Here is a 16,996-nt window from a genome sequence, read left to right as displayed (position 1 = left end):
ATAAGAGAACTTACTTCTCTGTCGTTGATGAACCACCGAAGAATAGGCGGCGTTGTTTCTTTCGCAGAAGTACAATTGATATCCACCAAGTCGCCGACGTCGTATCGACTAGAACTACCACTAACACGGGGTCTTCTTCGACTTGGAATAACATTAGGCTCTAAAATGACAAAAAAAAAGTTCTACATTAAGTATACTTCGTAGTCTTTTATATATCACGTGGGCAATACTCTTGGGGAAAAATAATCATTTAAATAATCTTTTTTCTTTTGAGTTTTCAAAATTGCAAACAAAACATTTTGAAAAATCACCTTTCATAGTTAAAAGAACAATGAGTAAGAAAATATAGATATTATTCAGATGCATCAAGGCGGAGCGAGGCTTTCATTCATTTATTCATTTGCCCTAGTACGGAAATGTCGGGTACGCAACGTGCGCTTCGAAATATGCTCCGTCTCCATTTCTTCGTTTATTTTGGGTCGTTCAGTATCTAATCAACCAAAGAATATTGTTTCTTCTTTAAACCATCTTACATTCTCATGAAACTTTCAGAAATCTTACTCTTTAATTTATTGAATATATATATATATATATATATATATATATATATATATATATATATATATATATATATAATTTTAAAAATCTGTTTTTCATATTCAGTGAGTTATTTGTTTTGAATTTTGTTAAAAGAGTTTTTTTTTTTTTTTTTTTGCTTGTAGGCAGTGCAAATGCTGTAACTCAGAGTAGTATAAATAGCTAATTTTAAAGAAAATTGCATGCTGCTGAACTTTACGTGTTACTTAAATCCTTTTCGTAAAAAAATACATAACTTTGAGATTTAAGAGTTCGAAAAGAAAAAACAGAAAGTGCCTTTTGAAATGTTTGAAAAAAAAAGGTTTTTTTATTATTTAAATATGCTGGACCAAATTCGGTCAAAATTTTCAAACAAGGAAAATAAAGGGATAAGCAGTGACAGCAATTAACGTAGGTCATTTTTTGCAATTTTTACTTAACAAAAGTTTAAATTCACCGAACTTTTTTAGATTTTTTTTTCACACATATTTTTTTATTTTTTTTTTTAGACTTTTGAAGTTTTGTGTTTTTTTTAAACTAAAAGTATTTAAGTAACATATCTACTAAATTAAACTGCACACAACTCTCTTTAAAATTATCTACTGTACAGTTCTCTATCTGAAATAGAACTTGAGTTATAACGTTTGAAAGAACTGTTGAAGACTCAAAAACAAAACTGATTTTTTTAATGAATTTCAAAAATTAACTGTTCATCAATTATGAACGATATATATATAATGTAACTATAATTCTTCTTCTCTCTTGCCCAAGTTCTATAACGGGAAAAAAAATATAACATGTAAAGTACAGCTGTCAAACATTAACACCTTAACACAACAAATTCACTAGTCAAAGTTATTTTCCTGCGTCCATTGTGTTTTTCTTTTGTAATGGAAGGGGACTCGGTCGAAAAAACAAGTCCCCAACTGGAGGGAGCATGCGCAACAGCACAGATTGCCCCGGAGCTCGGAAGAGAATTGCTGCCTGCTGGACATTCTCGCAAACCGTTCGTTCGGAGCTTTGACTTGACCAAGAGAAAGCTCAAATAATTTCACAGAGCAGGCCTACTCCTGACCTAGCAATATCTGCGAAGCTAAAAAGTTACAATCAGCATTTTAAGAAAGATTACTTTGAGACTGTTAAGTGGCTGACTGCTTGTAAGTCAAGAAAAAAAATATTTTGCTGGCCCTGCGTCCTTTTTGAAAAGGAAAAAGGCGTCTGGAATGCCAATGGATTTTCAGATATGAGCAATTTCCACAAGGCAACGATTCGTCACGAGAAAACCCAAGGTCACTACCAAGCCATTACTCAGTTGAAAACTTTTTGTAAAACTCGAATAGATTTTCATCTTAGTGAGCAATGTTGATCATCAACTTTGAAGCATAAACCTGAAGTTGATAATAATAGGGAAGATAATATATCTATAAATCCTTTTACTTTTGTGTATCGTAATTTACCGTAACCAACTAGTCCCCTAAAAAATATTGATCTGCACGCCACTGATATATATATATATATATATATATATATATTTTTTTTTTTTTTTTAATTTATGTATAAAATTTAGATGTCGAAGCTTAAGATCAAAACTTTCATGGAAATCTCAAGACGGCATGGTTGAGAAAAAATCTTTCTTGTTAGTTTTACATAGAATGACTAAAAATACCAAGGAAATGAGGAAAACATATTTTGTTTTCCCAAAATGTTTTGCACGTAGCTTACCCACCTGTACCGAAATTTCCCACACTACAGAAAAAATAAAATTGAGAAAAACGTTTTATGATCCGCCCTAATATACAGTTCTGAGAAAAAAGGCTTCTCTACACTTAAATATTTATTTTAGACACACACACAATGGTATTTCTACTGAAGAATACAGTATTAGTAACGATGTATTGCATCAAAGGCACAATAATTTTGTTAAGAAATAATCTTCATAATGAAATCAGTTTCAATTTTAAACTTTGATTAAGACCCCTGTTTTTTTTTTTTTTTTTTCTTTTGCATTATAGATTTGTAATCAGCCTAAGTCTATGTTTCCCAAATGTAAATGAGACTCAACAGCAAATGTCAGGAAGAAAAAGTACTTTGTTTACTCTGAGATTAGTATGCACGCAAGATTGATATAGCATCTCATAGAAATCGAAATTTGGTACAGTTAGTATCTTCCCCAGTGCACAGATAAAATAGTATTTTCCTCTACTTTTTTTTTTGCTTTTGTAGCTCACCGAAATCTTATGATAGTCGAATTTAGAATTATATTGCCTTCATAAAAAAGTATTTTTTTGAAATTTGTTATTAATTTTGTGAATGATTTTTGTAATCTCAAATTCATTATGATCAGCAAAACGTATATACGTATTTTTTCTGGAAAACGTTGCTCTATATTTTCAAACTAAGCAGTCAGGAAAATTATAAAAGCATGTCTCATGAAATAAAGAAAAAAATATAGAACTTGTCCATCCTAAAAATGTATAAACCTGCTCACTTTTTTTTAAACAGTCATTTTACCTTGTTTACAATGTGTACTAGCATGTTGGCTCAAATATCGTGTTTAACTGGGAACAAGTTAGAAATTCAATCGGTAAGACCTATGTCTAAATATATTTAGAACTTGCTTCTGCTGTTAATAAACAAACACTTTTTGAAAAGGTTCTGGTTTAGTTGAAGCACAGACGCTGATTGTTTTAAGACAAGAATCAGTTCTTTTACTAATATTCTGCAGCATGGTAATCCTGTCTTTTCTCTTAAGGTAGGGAGGGGGAGGGAGGGAGAGACAAACATTTATTTTTTGCACAGCTTAGGAACAAGTACTAATATTTTCTTTATTCTACTCTTTCCTGTAGTATATGAACATACTTCATCTTTTTATGAATTTTTTTTTATTGTTTTAAGTCTCAGTCATTTTAATCCTTCTGTACTTCAACTGTCTGTAAATCTAAGATTTCAAGAATGAAACACGAGGTCAGTTAAGTAAAAGTCGGCAAGTGTCCTTAAAGAAGCACTGTTCCTAAAATAAAAGTAATTTAATTTCTAATGCTGGTATATTTGTAGTTGAAATCATATATTTGTAGAACTTGTGATCCAGCTCCTGATCTGGATCGTAAACACGGAAACACTTTAGCTGTCAGTAGGGTCCCAACCAACTGATAAACCACCTCTTTGGTAAACCTTACTGACCCAGGGCTGTTCAATGTACGTAGCTGAACTTAAAATCCTCATGATCGACTAGCAATATATGCAGTTATTTCACTTTTAAAGAAGAGAGATGTCTAATTTCTGAGTAAGAAAATATTTTAATTTTTATGTGTTTAAAATCAAAACTTAGAAATATGATACGCCTTTTAAATATTTTTCTTCTCGATCGTTATGGAATTATGTGTCATCAATCATCATAATATTTCTTTTACTCTTATCATTTACGTTTGTTTCCTTATATCATAATTGAAACACATATCCAACAATTATGGCAAAATTATAAGCACTTTGTTTTTGTCGTAAAAATTATAGCCGAAAGTGCTGTGCTTGGTAGTAGGTGATTCTAGCTTTCTGTCGAAAATGTATTGTATTTTTATCAAGACAGCAAGATCAAGACAAGAGGTTCTGAAGCTTCTCAGAAAACCTTCGCACTTCTGATAACATTACAAATCCTTCAAAACATACTAGAAAACTACTGAAATTTTACTGTAGATTTCATCTCTAACATTCTTGTAACTAAATACATATTATTAATTGAGCAATGTAGTAGTACTATTCGAGAAAATAAAAATAAAAAATGTTTGCAGAGCCTTTATTTTTTTTTCTCACTTCAAGTTTGACTTAAACTTGAGGGCCGACTTCGGAATGATTCGCGTTAAAGATAGTTATTGCTTTGAAATTATGCTGTAAATACAGTTAAATGGTTTTTTACTTGCATACTTGACGTGCATGAAAGACAAGTGTAGAATTTCACGAACAAAAAAATAGCCGCAAGTAATTAAGCAGAGCATTGCAAAAAAATGTCAAAACTAAACGTGGGCCACGTTTGGCTCCCAATCTTATACACATTATTAAGTCATGCAGATTTTCTTACCGTTTTGTGGTCCAGGTCCTGACAGCCTCTCGCCTATTACCAGTTCATGGTGGGCACGTGCGTATGTTAAATATACTTCCGCTAAGCATTGCAATCGCAGTCCACCTTTTCTGATATAAGTCCCGGACATGGTAAACACTAAACGAAGCTCAATCCACTGTAAGCCATCTTTTGTCTTCTTTGGTGGTAAATGCGTGACATGGTGAGCCTGTGCCTGCATAAAATAATGTAGAAAATAAAAATCTATCCGAAGTTAAATAAAAAATTATTTCACAAATAGAAAATCGCCCGTCAAGGTATGACGGATGGAAATTGCTTCTACATTTGAATTTGGTGATATTTTGATCGTTGAAATTTTAACTCTAACTCGAGTGGATTAACCCTTAACTCTAGTAGAGAGCGTTCACTGTTGACCACTTTTACGTTCTTCATTCTACTGAAATTACAGTTTTACCAATAGAACATTTAAGTTATCGGATCCAGTTCAGCCCTGTCAGAATAAAGCATTTCCCTGCACGTCAAACATAACCAAAAAATATTATTAAATTATCCTTCCATGAGGCGAGTTTCATTATTGATGACGTCGGCGTTACTCGATAAGTGAATTCGCTATTATATATATGAGAATAAGTCGCAATTTTTCAGCAAGTGAACCAACAATTTTAGCATAGAACCTTAACATCCTGAACAGCAAACTGATTTTTTAAAGCATTCATTGCACATACACTGTAAAAACGATTCAGAAACGTTCCTGAAAAATAATAGGCAGCTGATGTGCCCAATTTCTTCCAGTAACATATCTTGGAAAAATCAGAAACGTTTTCCGCTAAAAGTCAGTAACCTTTCTGAAATTAACCTTGAAACTTTCTGAAGGAATGCGAAATCTCCCCTGTTAAAGCCAGTCATGCCTCTCTAGAAAAATTAAGTAGGTTTAGTGTTATTGATTAGAATCTTCCGATTTACCAAAAAGGCTCCATATAAATCAGAGCTACCACGGCCAACGCTATGCACGAAGGAACCAACCATATCTCTTGCCTGCAATTTCTGTCTTGCAAAGCCAAAGTCCCCATTGACATTTCGCTCTTATTAGGAGCTTAGTCACCCTGGACAGGCCGTAAGCAAACTCAAGCCGATACACTTAATAAACACGCTCATTCAATCTTTAAACTGGTTGCTAAAAATATTTTCCGCAACAGTGAAAAGTCTGCACGCGTGCAACTTGTAGCGATTCAGGAAACTTTTTTGTGAAAATACTTGTTTTTACGGGGAAATAGGTGAAAACGTGTGAAATCCCGAGACGTTCCACTGAAATAACCAGTAACGTTTCGGATTTTTTTACAGTGTAGATATTCACTGTGCAATTCCCAGTTACACATTAGGCCACATATATTTTTATTGAGAGAAAAGTGCTATATATAATATAGTGATAAGCGCTTTTTTAAAGAAAAATATTTTAAACAGATTCAATTATTTTGTTGTTATTAAACCTTAGCAAAGTTTTGTATAGCTTGACCACGAAAAGAAGACTGATGACCCTGAATTAAAAACATCATTTGTATCATTTGTGATAGGTTGTTTGTTATTATTTTAAATTGATAGGATTAGCGAGACCATGCCTCTTACTATTCGGTGTTTTCTGGAAGATTCTACCTATTACAAATGATACAAATTATGTTTCGTTTCAAGGTCATCCGCCTTCTTTTCGTGGTCAATTTTTACTTCTATGTAGGGGAATAAGGAGCAAAGTGAAATGTTTAAGATGACTGAGCTTTTTCAAAATAACCAAATTGGAAATTTGTTTTGAAAATTACAGTACATAAAGAATGAACATTGTATTTTATAATAAAACTTCAATGAAAACATTATTTTTTAATTTTCGGCATCTATTTGCGCTTTCAAAAAAAAAGAGGAAAAATTCCACTTTTTTTTATAGGGCAAAGTGAAAAAAAAATATTTTTAAGAGAATATTTTCTATTCAAAGATAAAAATATTTTTGATCAAATGAATCAGTAAACAAAAATTTAAATGAATAAATGAAAAGATAAGGTAACAATAAACGAATAAATAAATAATATAATTGATGAATAAATATGAAGAAAAATGAGTGAGTAAAAGAGTGGATGAATAGAAAATAAACGAATCAATGAACAAAAAAGAGAATTACTCTATGGAGTAATGTAATGAGTTAATTAATGAATACGTAAGTAGTTTTATAAATGATTGAGTGAGTAAAAGAAATAAACTATTTCACTTTGCCCCGCATGTACTTAACTGATTGTAAAATATTAAAAATACAAATAAACATAATATTAAATAAATAATTACTGCACTGAATATTATAAGATCTCAATTAATCTTGAAACTTTTAATAACAAAAAAAAATCATTTTATAATAACAAAAATTATTTTTGACTTGCAACAAGATATCAAAATAAGCGTGTCAATTTTCGAAAATTGCCTGCAGTATCATATGACTTAATTTTTGGTTGAATTGTTTCCTGACCGGAATAGACTCCATATGCTACTACATAATTAAAATGTTACCAGATTGGTGGCACTAAAAGTACAGTAAATATTTGACCATTTCACTTTGCCACACATTCCCCTACTATACCCTTAAAGCACCAAATTTAGCTAAGTGAACTTCATTGTTAAATCTGGCTAAATAATCAGTTATGGTAGTTGAATTTTTATTACCAGTTCCATTTGTTGCCGTTTCTGTGCATACAATTGGCTCATTATGTTGTTTTGATAGATTTTGTCTGTGATTCTCGTATCAGGCACTTATTCTGATGATTTGGAGAAAAACTTGATATCAAAATGCAGCATTTATTTTTGTTTTATTTTAACTCCAATTTTTAAAAGCTATTTGCAAAGAGATCTTGAATGGTACTGAATTTGCGTCTAAAGGTAATATTCTTCCCTTTATAATTACTGATAACAGGTGCTGTATATTTTTTAAACAAATTTATTATGCTGTAAGTTACTTATGAAACAACATATCATGAGATTGTTCACGTTTTACAATTTAATTACAACTAACGATTTCCACAATTTTTCTTTTTGAACCCTCCAGTACTAACACCATGTGCATACTCACACGTAGAAGAAAAAAAATTCGTTTCATCAAATATTTTCTTTGTTTCACCAAATGTAATTATTTCACGTAATATGTGATCTTTAGAAAAAGAGTCATTCCATTTCAAATCAGGCAGGCAGGTATGAAAAGTGTCATATGACCATCACCGATTTTTTTGAAAAAAATACAGTAGTTACAACTAAGGGACATATGAAATATCCCAAAAGGATTTTGCAAGAAAAAATTTTTTTCTTCAGTTACAGCCTATTAAAATTCTGCACAAAATCCGCCATTTTGGAAAAAACCGGCAAAACACTCCATTTCAAATGGACATTATTTCAAAAGTATTTAACCTATTTGAATAATTCTTTTTTCTAAAAAAAAATAAGGACCCATATATCCTCTAGACATCGTTTTTGAAAGTTTAGTTAGGTTTTTTGATAAAGAAAAAAAATTATTTTTGTCGCGAAAAAACTGCATTTTTACCAATTTTATGATTTTTTTTCTCCATGAAAAAAAAGTTTTTTTTACTAAACTGAGATATTAGTCTAAAGCCCTTATATGATAGTTTCATAACATATTTTATTATAATCCTTGGATGCATACAGCCTCGGAAATAAAATTTGAAATTTTGAAAATTTTCAAAAATTAGCGTTTTTTGAAGTGATTTTACTCAAAAAACCCATTTTTTTTAAAATCTAAAAATTGGCTCATTTGAACCCCATATAATGCTTAACAAGTGGGTAGACACCGCATCCCGTATTTTTTCCCATAAAATGTTTTATGATTTTTTGAAAGTGACCTTATCGCCCATGGCATGCATGTAAAATAAAAATTTCTAATAATTTCAGCAACTGAAATTCTGGTTATATTAATGCCTAATAACTACAATAAAGGTGCCCTTTATCAGGAACAACTAAAATCTTACTAACTTTTAATAATATATCAGTAACAAACCGCTGTTGATGACCTAGTCAATTCGTCTTTTTGTAAGACTCTGTGTGTAGCCTTTAGATAGAAGAGCCTTTGGTGATTATATTAATGACTAATAGCTACGATAATGATGTACTTTATCAGAAACAGTAAAAATCTATATTTTTTTTTATAAAGATTAGTTTATTTTGTCTCTAAAGCTATGCATTCACTGTTACTTTCATATGCAGCAACGAATCATATTTTTTCTCTTTCAATTCTCTTTCTCTTCAACTCAATTACGCGACAGGGGAAACCATCAAAGGGAAGAACAATACAATGCATTTAAAACGATTAATTTTAATTTCGTGCTTTTGTTGACATTGGCGAATGTTGTCACATAATTTTTGGATCCTACCTAGTATGATTACTTTTATACGTAAGAATATGTATACTAAATTCATACCGCAAAACTCACTTGTAGTTTAAGAATTTAAAAAGCCCACTCTTTTATGAGAGAAATAATTAATTGAACATGGTTGTAAGTTGAGGTAACCAAACAGATCTCACCAAAGGTAGCTATTATAGCCAGGGATCCAATTTCTAACAAAAGAAGGATCCCTATAGTCTTCAGAACTTATTTTAATGCTTAAGTGGCCTGAATTCAGTCAAAAATACAAAAATTTGAGTGAAACAAATAAGGAAGTATGGGATCTCAGCTCCAATAACAATTAGGCGCTGATCAGCAGAAAAATATATTCATTTAACAAAGTACAAAAAGACGAATTGACTAGGTCATCAACAGCGGTTTGTTACTGATATATTATTAAAAGTTAGTAAGATTTTAGTTGTTCCTGATAAAGGGCACCTTTATTGTAGTTATTAGGCATTAATATAACCAGAATTTCAGTTACTGAAATTATTAGAAATTTTTATTTTACATGCATGCCATGGGCGATAAGGTCACATTCAAAAAATCATAAAACATTTTATGGGAAAAAATACGGGATGCGGTGTCTACCCACTTGTTGAGCATTATATGGGGTTCAAATGAGCCAATTTTTAGATTTTTAAAAAATGGGTTTTTTGAGTAAAATCACTTCAAAAATCGCTAATTTTTGGAAATTTTCAAAATTTCAAATTTTATTTCCGAGGCTGTATGCATCCAAGGATTATAATAAAATATGTAATGAAACTATCATATAAGGGCTTTAGACTAATATCTCAGTTTAGTAAAAAAAACTTTTTTTTTCATGGAGAAAAAAAATCATAAAATCGGTAAAAATGCAGTTTTTTCGCGACAAAAATTATTTTTTTTCTTTATCAAAAAACCTAACTAAACTTTCAAAAACAATGTCTAGAGGATATATGGGTCCTTATTTATTTTTAGAAAAAAGAATTATTCAAATAGGTTAAATATTTTTGAAATAATGTCCATTTGAAATGGAGTGTTTTGCCGGTTTTTTCCAAAATGGCGGATTTTGTGCAGAATTTTAATAGGCTGTAACTGAAGAAAAAAAATTTTTCTTGCAAAATCCTTTTGGGATATTTCATATGTCCCTTAGTTGTAACTACTGTATTTTTTTCAAAAAAATCGGTGATGGTCATGTGACAGACCCTGCCTGATCTGAAATGGAATGGCTCAAAAATAGTAAATGAAATATTTTCAACTAAAAAATATTTTAGACATTTTTGGGGCTAAAAAGTTGGTGTGAGAAAACTTTTCTCACTCGCATGTTCTCAGGTCACCCATTTGAACGCGAGTTCTGGAGAGTTAAAAAGTATTTGTTGACACGACAAAGATGTAAATATTTGTCAAGTTATATCGCTCATTTGGAAGAAGAGTGCCACAATACGAAGAAATGAAATTTTACAGGAGAAGCGTTTAAAGTTTATATAATTCTTCAGAAAATTTTGCTATAAGAGAAATAAGTATGCTGTGCTCTCCAGTGGTTAATATTAGAGCAAAAAATCTGCCATTATGTTCCAAAGAAGATAACGTCATTCGAAGCCCTTTAAGCGAAAAAAAAGAAAGAAAATTAAAAATTTCGTATTGTGGCACTCTTTTTCCAAACGAGCGATATTACGATCAGTTATCAAAACAAAATGCTTAAAAGTTTTTATTTATATATTTTTTATAGTTTATATGTTATGAATAACTAATGTTCAACCCAAACTGCATTGAAAAATATTACTGTATGACTTCAATATACGGTAATATAATTCAAATTACGTATATATTTCAAATATACGGTAGTACACAATATGGTATCACATTTTCTTCTGTGTGGTAAATTACGATTGATTTCTATTTTCACTTTTCAATAATTCAGTTCTCATCCTAATAATATATTGAATTTACCTTAAAAAACGATTGAAGAAATTTGAATCGCATTGCAAAAATAATGGCAAGTAGTTTTATATTTATTTATCTGAGCTAGAAACTAAATGTCAAGATAAAACTTGAAATAAAGTTTATTTAATGTATCTTAATAGTCATTTCATGACATTAGCTTATAATTAATTCTTTTACAACTGAAAAACGGTATTTTATAGAACTACACAAAAACTTTATAGATAAAATCGAATGATTCAATTTCATCTCGTATGTAAACGAATATTAATTGAACGTTTAAAAGTTATAGCTATGCAACATCAAATGTGAAAACAGCAATGTAATTAAATTGAAATTGGAAACTCAGTTTTTTTCGCCGAGATGCCTCTCCGAGAAAGTAATCCTCTTGTTTTTATTAAATTACAGCAATGTTTCGGTTATATTTGAATAAAAATTTATGAACCTTAGTTACTAGATGTAGCATTGAATATTTGAAAAATACATTAAGTAAAGCATAAAGTAACTACCTTTTTTACCCGTAAATTGTGCTCATATCTAATTAAATTTCTTTTAGAATTCTCAGGCAGCATCTTGCATTTTTACGCGTGTAAACGGCAATATTTACAGACAAGACAATGTTTTGTGTTATTAATAACAGTACAGTTATTTTGTTTCACCCCTCAAGGTAAAAACAAATCACATTGGAAACTCTTCCTTTTTAAAGGAAAACGAAAGGAGAAAATTAAATTCTGATAAGGCGTGTTTTTACTATTAAAATACAAGTTTTTGTTTTAAAATCTATAGTTAGGAGTTAACATTTTATTGTTAGGGGAGACTTCTGTACTTAGGGCCTTCATGTGCACAGAACCGCCCCACTTTATTCGAAATGAATTAAGTTCTAAATTTTATGGTTCAGTTAGGTGAGTCAACTCACCAGTCTTTTTATATTTCTGGAATTGAAAGTTTTTAAAAGTTATGTGTATAAAGCGTAATAATCTAATCAAAAGTAAACTTTCGCAGTTCACCGCTAATTTTTTGTCGAGTTAGCTCAAAAAAATGTCTTATAATTTTAGTACAATGAGTTTTGTTTGACACATTAAGTACTAAATCTGTACCTCAGAGCCAGAACAACTAAGTCATATAATCATTACTTTACAGGAGAGAGATAAAACGTTTGTCTGACACATGTAAAAAATGGGACACGCGCTCTTTTTAAACTGGTTGAAAAATTACAAAGGATTTTTTTGGGGGGATTACGTTTCCATGGTTCAATGCGGAATAGAATTCGACAATACAATGCACTAATTTAAGGAAAATTGCAATTTTCGGACGTTATTCTGGCTCTGAGAGTTACAGAAATGAGGTATATAATTCCCCTTCTATGTTCCTTTTCCTTGTGAGATTTTGTATAAAACCATCTAGCATCGTACCATCTTGTGTTGTACCTCTGTCAACATCATGATGCCATAAATAATTGAAACAGTTTTTATAGAGTATCAAGAGCCGCAATGAATACAGCTGAGTTTTAGAAACTCGTTTCTAAATAATAACAATAAATAGTTTAAGAAAATAGTTCTTGGAATTAGCTATTAATATACCGCATTCTAATTTAAATGGTTACTTTACGATAAACCAAGGTTATTTCCTGGTAGTTACTTTTATAAAAGTCATGTGTGGTGGTTTCCCATTCCTGACGGTTTGAAACCTAACACTCGGGGAAATGGTCTCAGGTACAGCGATGCCTTTTACATAGGGCCATTAGTAATTTGCTTAGCTCCCTAGTTGGCAAACTTTCTTATGTATTCAGTATCAATACTAATTGCTGCGGAATAATGATTAGTATAACAATGCGGGCGTAACACTTTCACTCTAAAAACTGATTCAGGAGCACTGCTTTTGGGCAATGAAAAAGAGCTGCCTTATTGACACAGACTACCCCTTAGTTATAAATACCCCTTAGTTATAAGGAAATGGTATAGAGAGAAGGGGATCACGTGTGAACACTTATTTTTATTTCGTCATTTTTCAAAAAAACATGCTGTCAATTTCTCAGAGCAAAAGTGTTACTAGTCTTTTCTTTCGGCCATGGAGTTTATTGAGATTAAAAGAAAAAAAAGTTATGGTACTTTTTAAAAATGCTTTAAATTGCTCACATATGCCCCTATAAGAGGGGGGGGGGGGCGTAAGTGAACAAGCCTGAGACGCATACAAGCAACATTTTTTAAAAAAAGGAAAATCATCTCGTTTGAAAGAAAACTCTACTGCTAAATATATATGTATATTCTAATGACATAGAAGGGTCTGCAACCAATGCTGTGTTTAAATTGTGCAGTAATGTAAAAGGAAATATTTCCCCCAAAATATTTAACCCTGCTCAGTATCAAATTTTAAAGTTTCGTAGCATGCTCTGATAATTAAATAGACAAGGAAAAAACTTATAATACTACATACTACAAAGAATATTTTATTATGTAATGATTATTCTTATTATATATTTCTCCTAAACTCCATACATAATAGGATAATATTTAAAACAATGATTTTAAACTAAAATTTCTAAGTAAATTAAATACTACGTATCTTTTTATTTCATGTAACCGTTCTACGACATTAAATTGTTGATCAATTATTATTGGCTCATTGTTTAGACGTTTAAGCAAGAGTTAAGAATTGTACTACAATCAACTGAGAATTTTTCAAGATTTTTTGCTTAAAGTTATCTTAGTATAATCTACAGTGTTCACACGTACTCCGGGACCATGTTCCCCCTCCCCTTTCCACTAGATAAAAACTTAGTACACCAAAACCTGTTTTTTTGCGGTCTTTTTTATGCGATTTTTTTGTGCGGTATATTAAAATTTTAATCAAGTTTGGGATTCAATTGATGAAATTATTTTTAAAACGAGTGCGAGGTAGTATCTTCCATGTGACGACATAGGCACCCCGATTGGAAGTCCCTGTGACCTCCGAAAAATTTCCTTATTCTGGAAGTTTCGTCCAACTACTCGGCAAAAATTATCACTTGGTTTATTTTGTTTGATTTCGTTTAAATATTACCATTTTGTAAGTTTTTGAGTTATTTTCTATCTGAGACTTTTTTTATGTGGTTCCCATCCACCGCATAAAAAAAAAAAAAAAAAAAAAAAAAAAATCGACTGAGTTGTGAAAACAACTTTTTAAAGCTACTCGTGAAGTTTCGAACAATTTTTTTTAATGCGGTGCTTATCCACCGCATAAAAACAGGTTTGGGTGTATTTTCATAAGGCCACAACAAAACGGAAAGCCTGCCTACTCTCACATTTAAAAGAATCAGTTTCTACTAGGGTGTAGCCCATTGAAGAATTATATATAGTCTTTTTAGATACTATTAAAACTTGAAGCATGTTTAGAGGACAGAAATCCATAATTTCGGATTAAATGACCTCTTATTAAATTTCATTACAGATAATAAGAGTAATTTCGCTTAAGTTAATTATTAATGTTCTCTACTACATCCACACTAGACGTAAAATTTACCTCTATTTCATCAAAAGTAATGTGTCAGTGACTCGAATTTCAGGTTAAAGTGTTGTTTTAGAGTCTGGAGAGATTCAGCAAAATTAAATGCAACTTGCATTAAACGCTCCGAATTCATTTCTGTAACTTTCCGAAATTTGGTGTATTTTTGTTAAAAGTATTTGAAAATTAGTTTTTATTTTAACATAGGATTTATAAAACTAAAAGTGTGAGCAAGCGGTGAACTCTGCGTCTGATTTAACAAATGTTTTTTACCAACTGTTTAGCAATGCTTATTATAAACGCATAGTTTATTTTTTAAATTGAAACCTTTTTTACATTAAATAATCTCGAAATGTTTAAGTGGTATTTTAAAAGGTATAAAAACAGTAAAAAAAATATAAATAAATGTAACTACAACAGCATCCCTCGAGTCAGACCATACCATCCTTGAATCTGTTTGAAGAACTGTGTGAATATCGATTTGTCGGTAATTTATTCTCCTGCTTGCTAAAAATTAAGAAGTGCGCTATCTAGCTAAGTTCTCAGTTTTGTGGCAAAATTTTCTCGTTACATGACTTTTTTGCCGAGTGCGGGTGTAGACTAGAGGTGGGCATTGTCGTTCTTTTTTCAATGTCGTTCATCAGAGAATAGTTCATTCTTTTGATCCGTTCATTCAAGTCGTTCATTTGAACGACTTCGTTCATTTCAAAAAATTCCAGGTGCCCTCTCTGCACGACATACTCACGTACATTCGAAACGTTTCATTAGATCAGTAATATTCTTTGAAAGAAAAAAAAGCTATAATGATATAAAAGTAAGAAAATATACATTTGAAAAATGAATCAAAATTTTTTTCAGGTTTAGATGTATAAAGCAATTATAGTTCATTTTGTAAGATATTTCTCAGTTGCCGAATGATAAAATATGTTATGTGTAAAATATGGTTCCATTTCAGCACGTCAAAAAGTTAAGATGTTAAACTTTTCCAGCTACAGCACTGTATATACAATTGGGCGGTTCGCGAAAAAATGTCAGTGAGTAACGCTATTTTTTTATTTTATTCAAGTAACTATTAATGGTTATTGAATTAAAAGTTATTCTTTGATAGTATATTAAAGCATGTATTATTCCACAACAGCATTATTTTTTGAATACTTTGGTTAGCTGGAAAAAATAAAAAACTTAGAGTTACGCACGGGACATTTTTTCGAGAATCGCCCAGTTATAGTATTTACAATAGACCATGTATAAAGAAAGAAGTAACAACAAATATATTGGTAGCTCAGCCGAAGTACCGGTTAACTTAATTTAAAGAAAAAAAAGACTCACCTAAAAATATTACGGAACTTCAAAATGATTCCACAGTACCGATGAGAACAGAAAAAAGAAAAAGAAAACACAGCACTTTTTTTTTAATGGAGGAAAAAATAAGACAGTAATAATCAGTAAAAAATAAAGCGAAATCAATCGTGGTAGTTGATAAGGATACTATGGAAGACAATAGATTTGCCAGAAAATTGATAAGAAGTATTTTAAAAAATGATTCTGGCGACAGAAAGCCTGAGGAGGATTTTGGCAGATGCGTGGGACAGGAAGTAGAATGTCCAACCTTTTTTTAGTGACCCAAACAAGTTATACAAAACAATAATAATGGATACATTGTAAAATGGCAAATCAACTGTAACAATTAAAGAAAAATGACGCATACAGCAGAAAGTAAAAGTTTTCGAATGAATATATTGTACGTACTACACTAAGAAAAAGGAAATTTGAGATTGGTGGAGAGTTAAAAATTTGAAGATTAATGTTATTGTTTTTAAAAAATGCGAATTTATCACAATACAATGCTTCAAACTGCGCACCGTTCAAAAGAACGGTCGTTCATTTTTTAAGTGAACGAACGGATCCGTTCATTTTAAGGATTCATTATTTTTGACCCGTTCGTTCATGAACGACAGAACCCCGAGTGTAGAGTGAAAAAAATGTCCAGTTCTAATTTCATAAAACACAGTTAGCATTTTTTTCACATTGCAAAAAAAGAAAAAAGAAAAAGGCAAACACAATACATCATTGGAGAACACGAAGAAATTTCGCGGTAAATTCAAAACTATTATTTGCTAAACAGACGAACAATAAAAAAAAATGTTCGTTAGTAAGATTTGACAACATTAGGTTTACGTAATAATCACGTATCAAACATTTTCAATTGAAACACTGAGTTTACGTGGTCATCTGACGAAGACTTTTGTCAATTGAATTTGCATCCATAAACGTACACCTCTCTGCACCAAGAGGAGACGGGTTACATGAAACCAGGACACACGCATCTGCAACTTTTTGAAAATTATTGCTTTTAACGTTGTTTTTCTAACTAGCTTAAATAAATAGTAATGGTTGTTAAACCATTAACCATTTCTTTAATCTCCTACCCTTTACTTGCACAGAAAACTGATGACAATAGGTACGCATGATACGTTTTTCAAAAATCGAATATTTGCTAAGCGTTGGCAATCTTCAATTTTCC

The 16,996-nt window shown here is 31.1% G+C and overlaps 1 protein-coding gene across 1 annotated transcript in view; it reads right to left on the bottom strand.

Moving 5' to 3' along the window:
* Positions 1-16,996, bottom strand: part of LOC129218844 (uncharacterized) — a 130,425-nt gene that overhangs the window by 51,241 nt on the left and 62,188 nt on the right. The window contains exons 4-5 of the mRNA XM_054853166.1: positions 4,649-4,862; positions 15-160 (exon numbers count right to left, since the gene is read on the bottom strand). Of these exons, the coding sequence (XP_054709141.1) occupies positions 15-160; positions 4,649-4,862 (360 nt within the window). The remainder of the gene's footprint in view (positions 1-14; positions 161-4,648; positions 4,863-16,996) is intronic.

Source organism: Uloborus diversus, chromosome 3 (assembly GCF_026930045.1).
Source record: "Uloborus diversus isolate 005 chromosome 3, Udiv.v.3.1, whole genome shotgun sequence".
Classification (NCBI taxonomy): Eukaryota; Metazoa; Arthropoda; class Arachnida; order Araneae; family Uloboridae; genus Uloborus; species Uloborus diversus.
The sequence above is the reverse complement of the archived record's forward strand: the minus strand, read 5'-3'. Positions and strand labels throughout refer to the sequence as shown.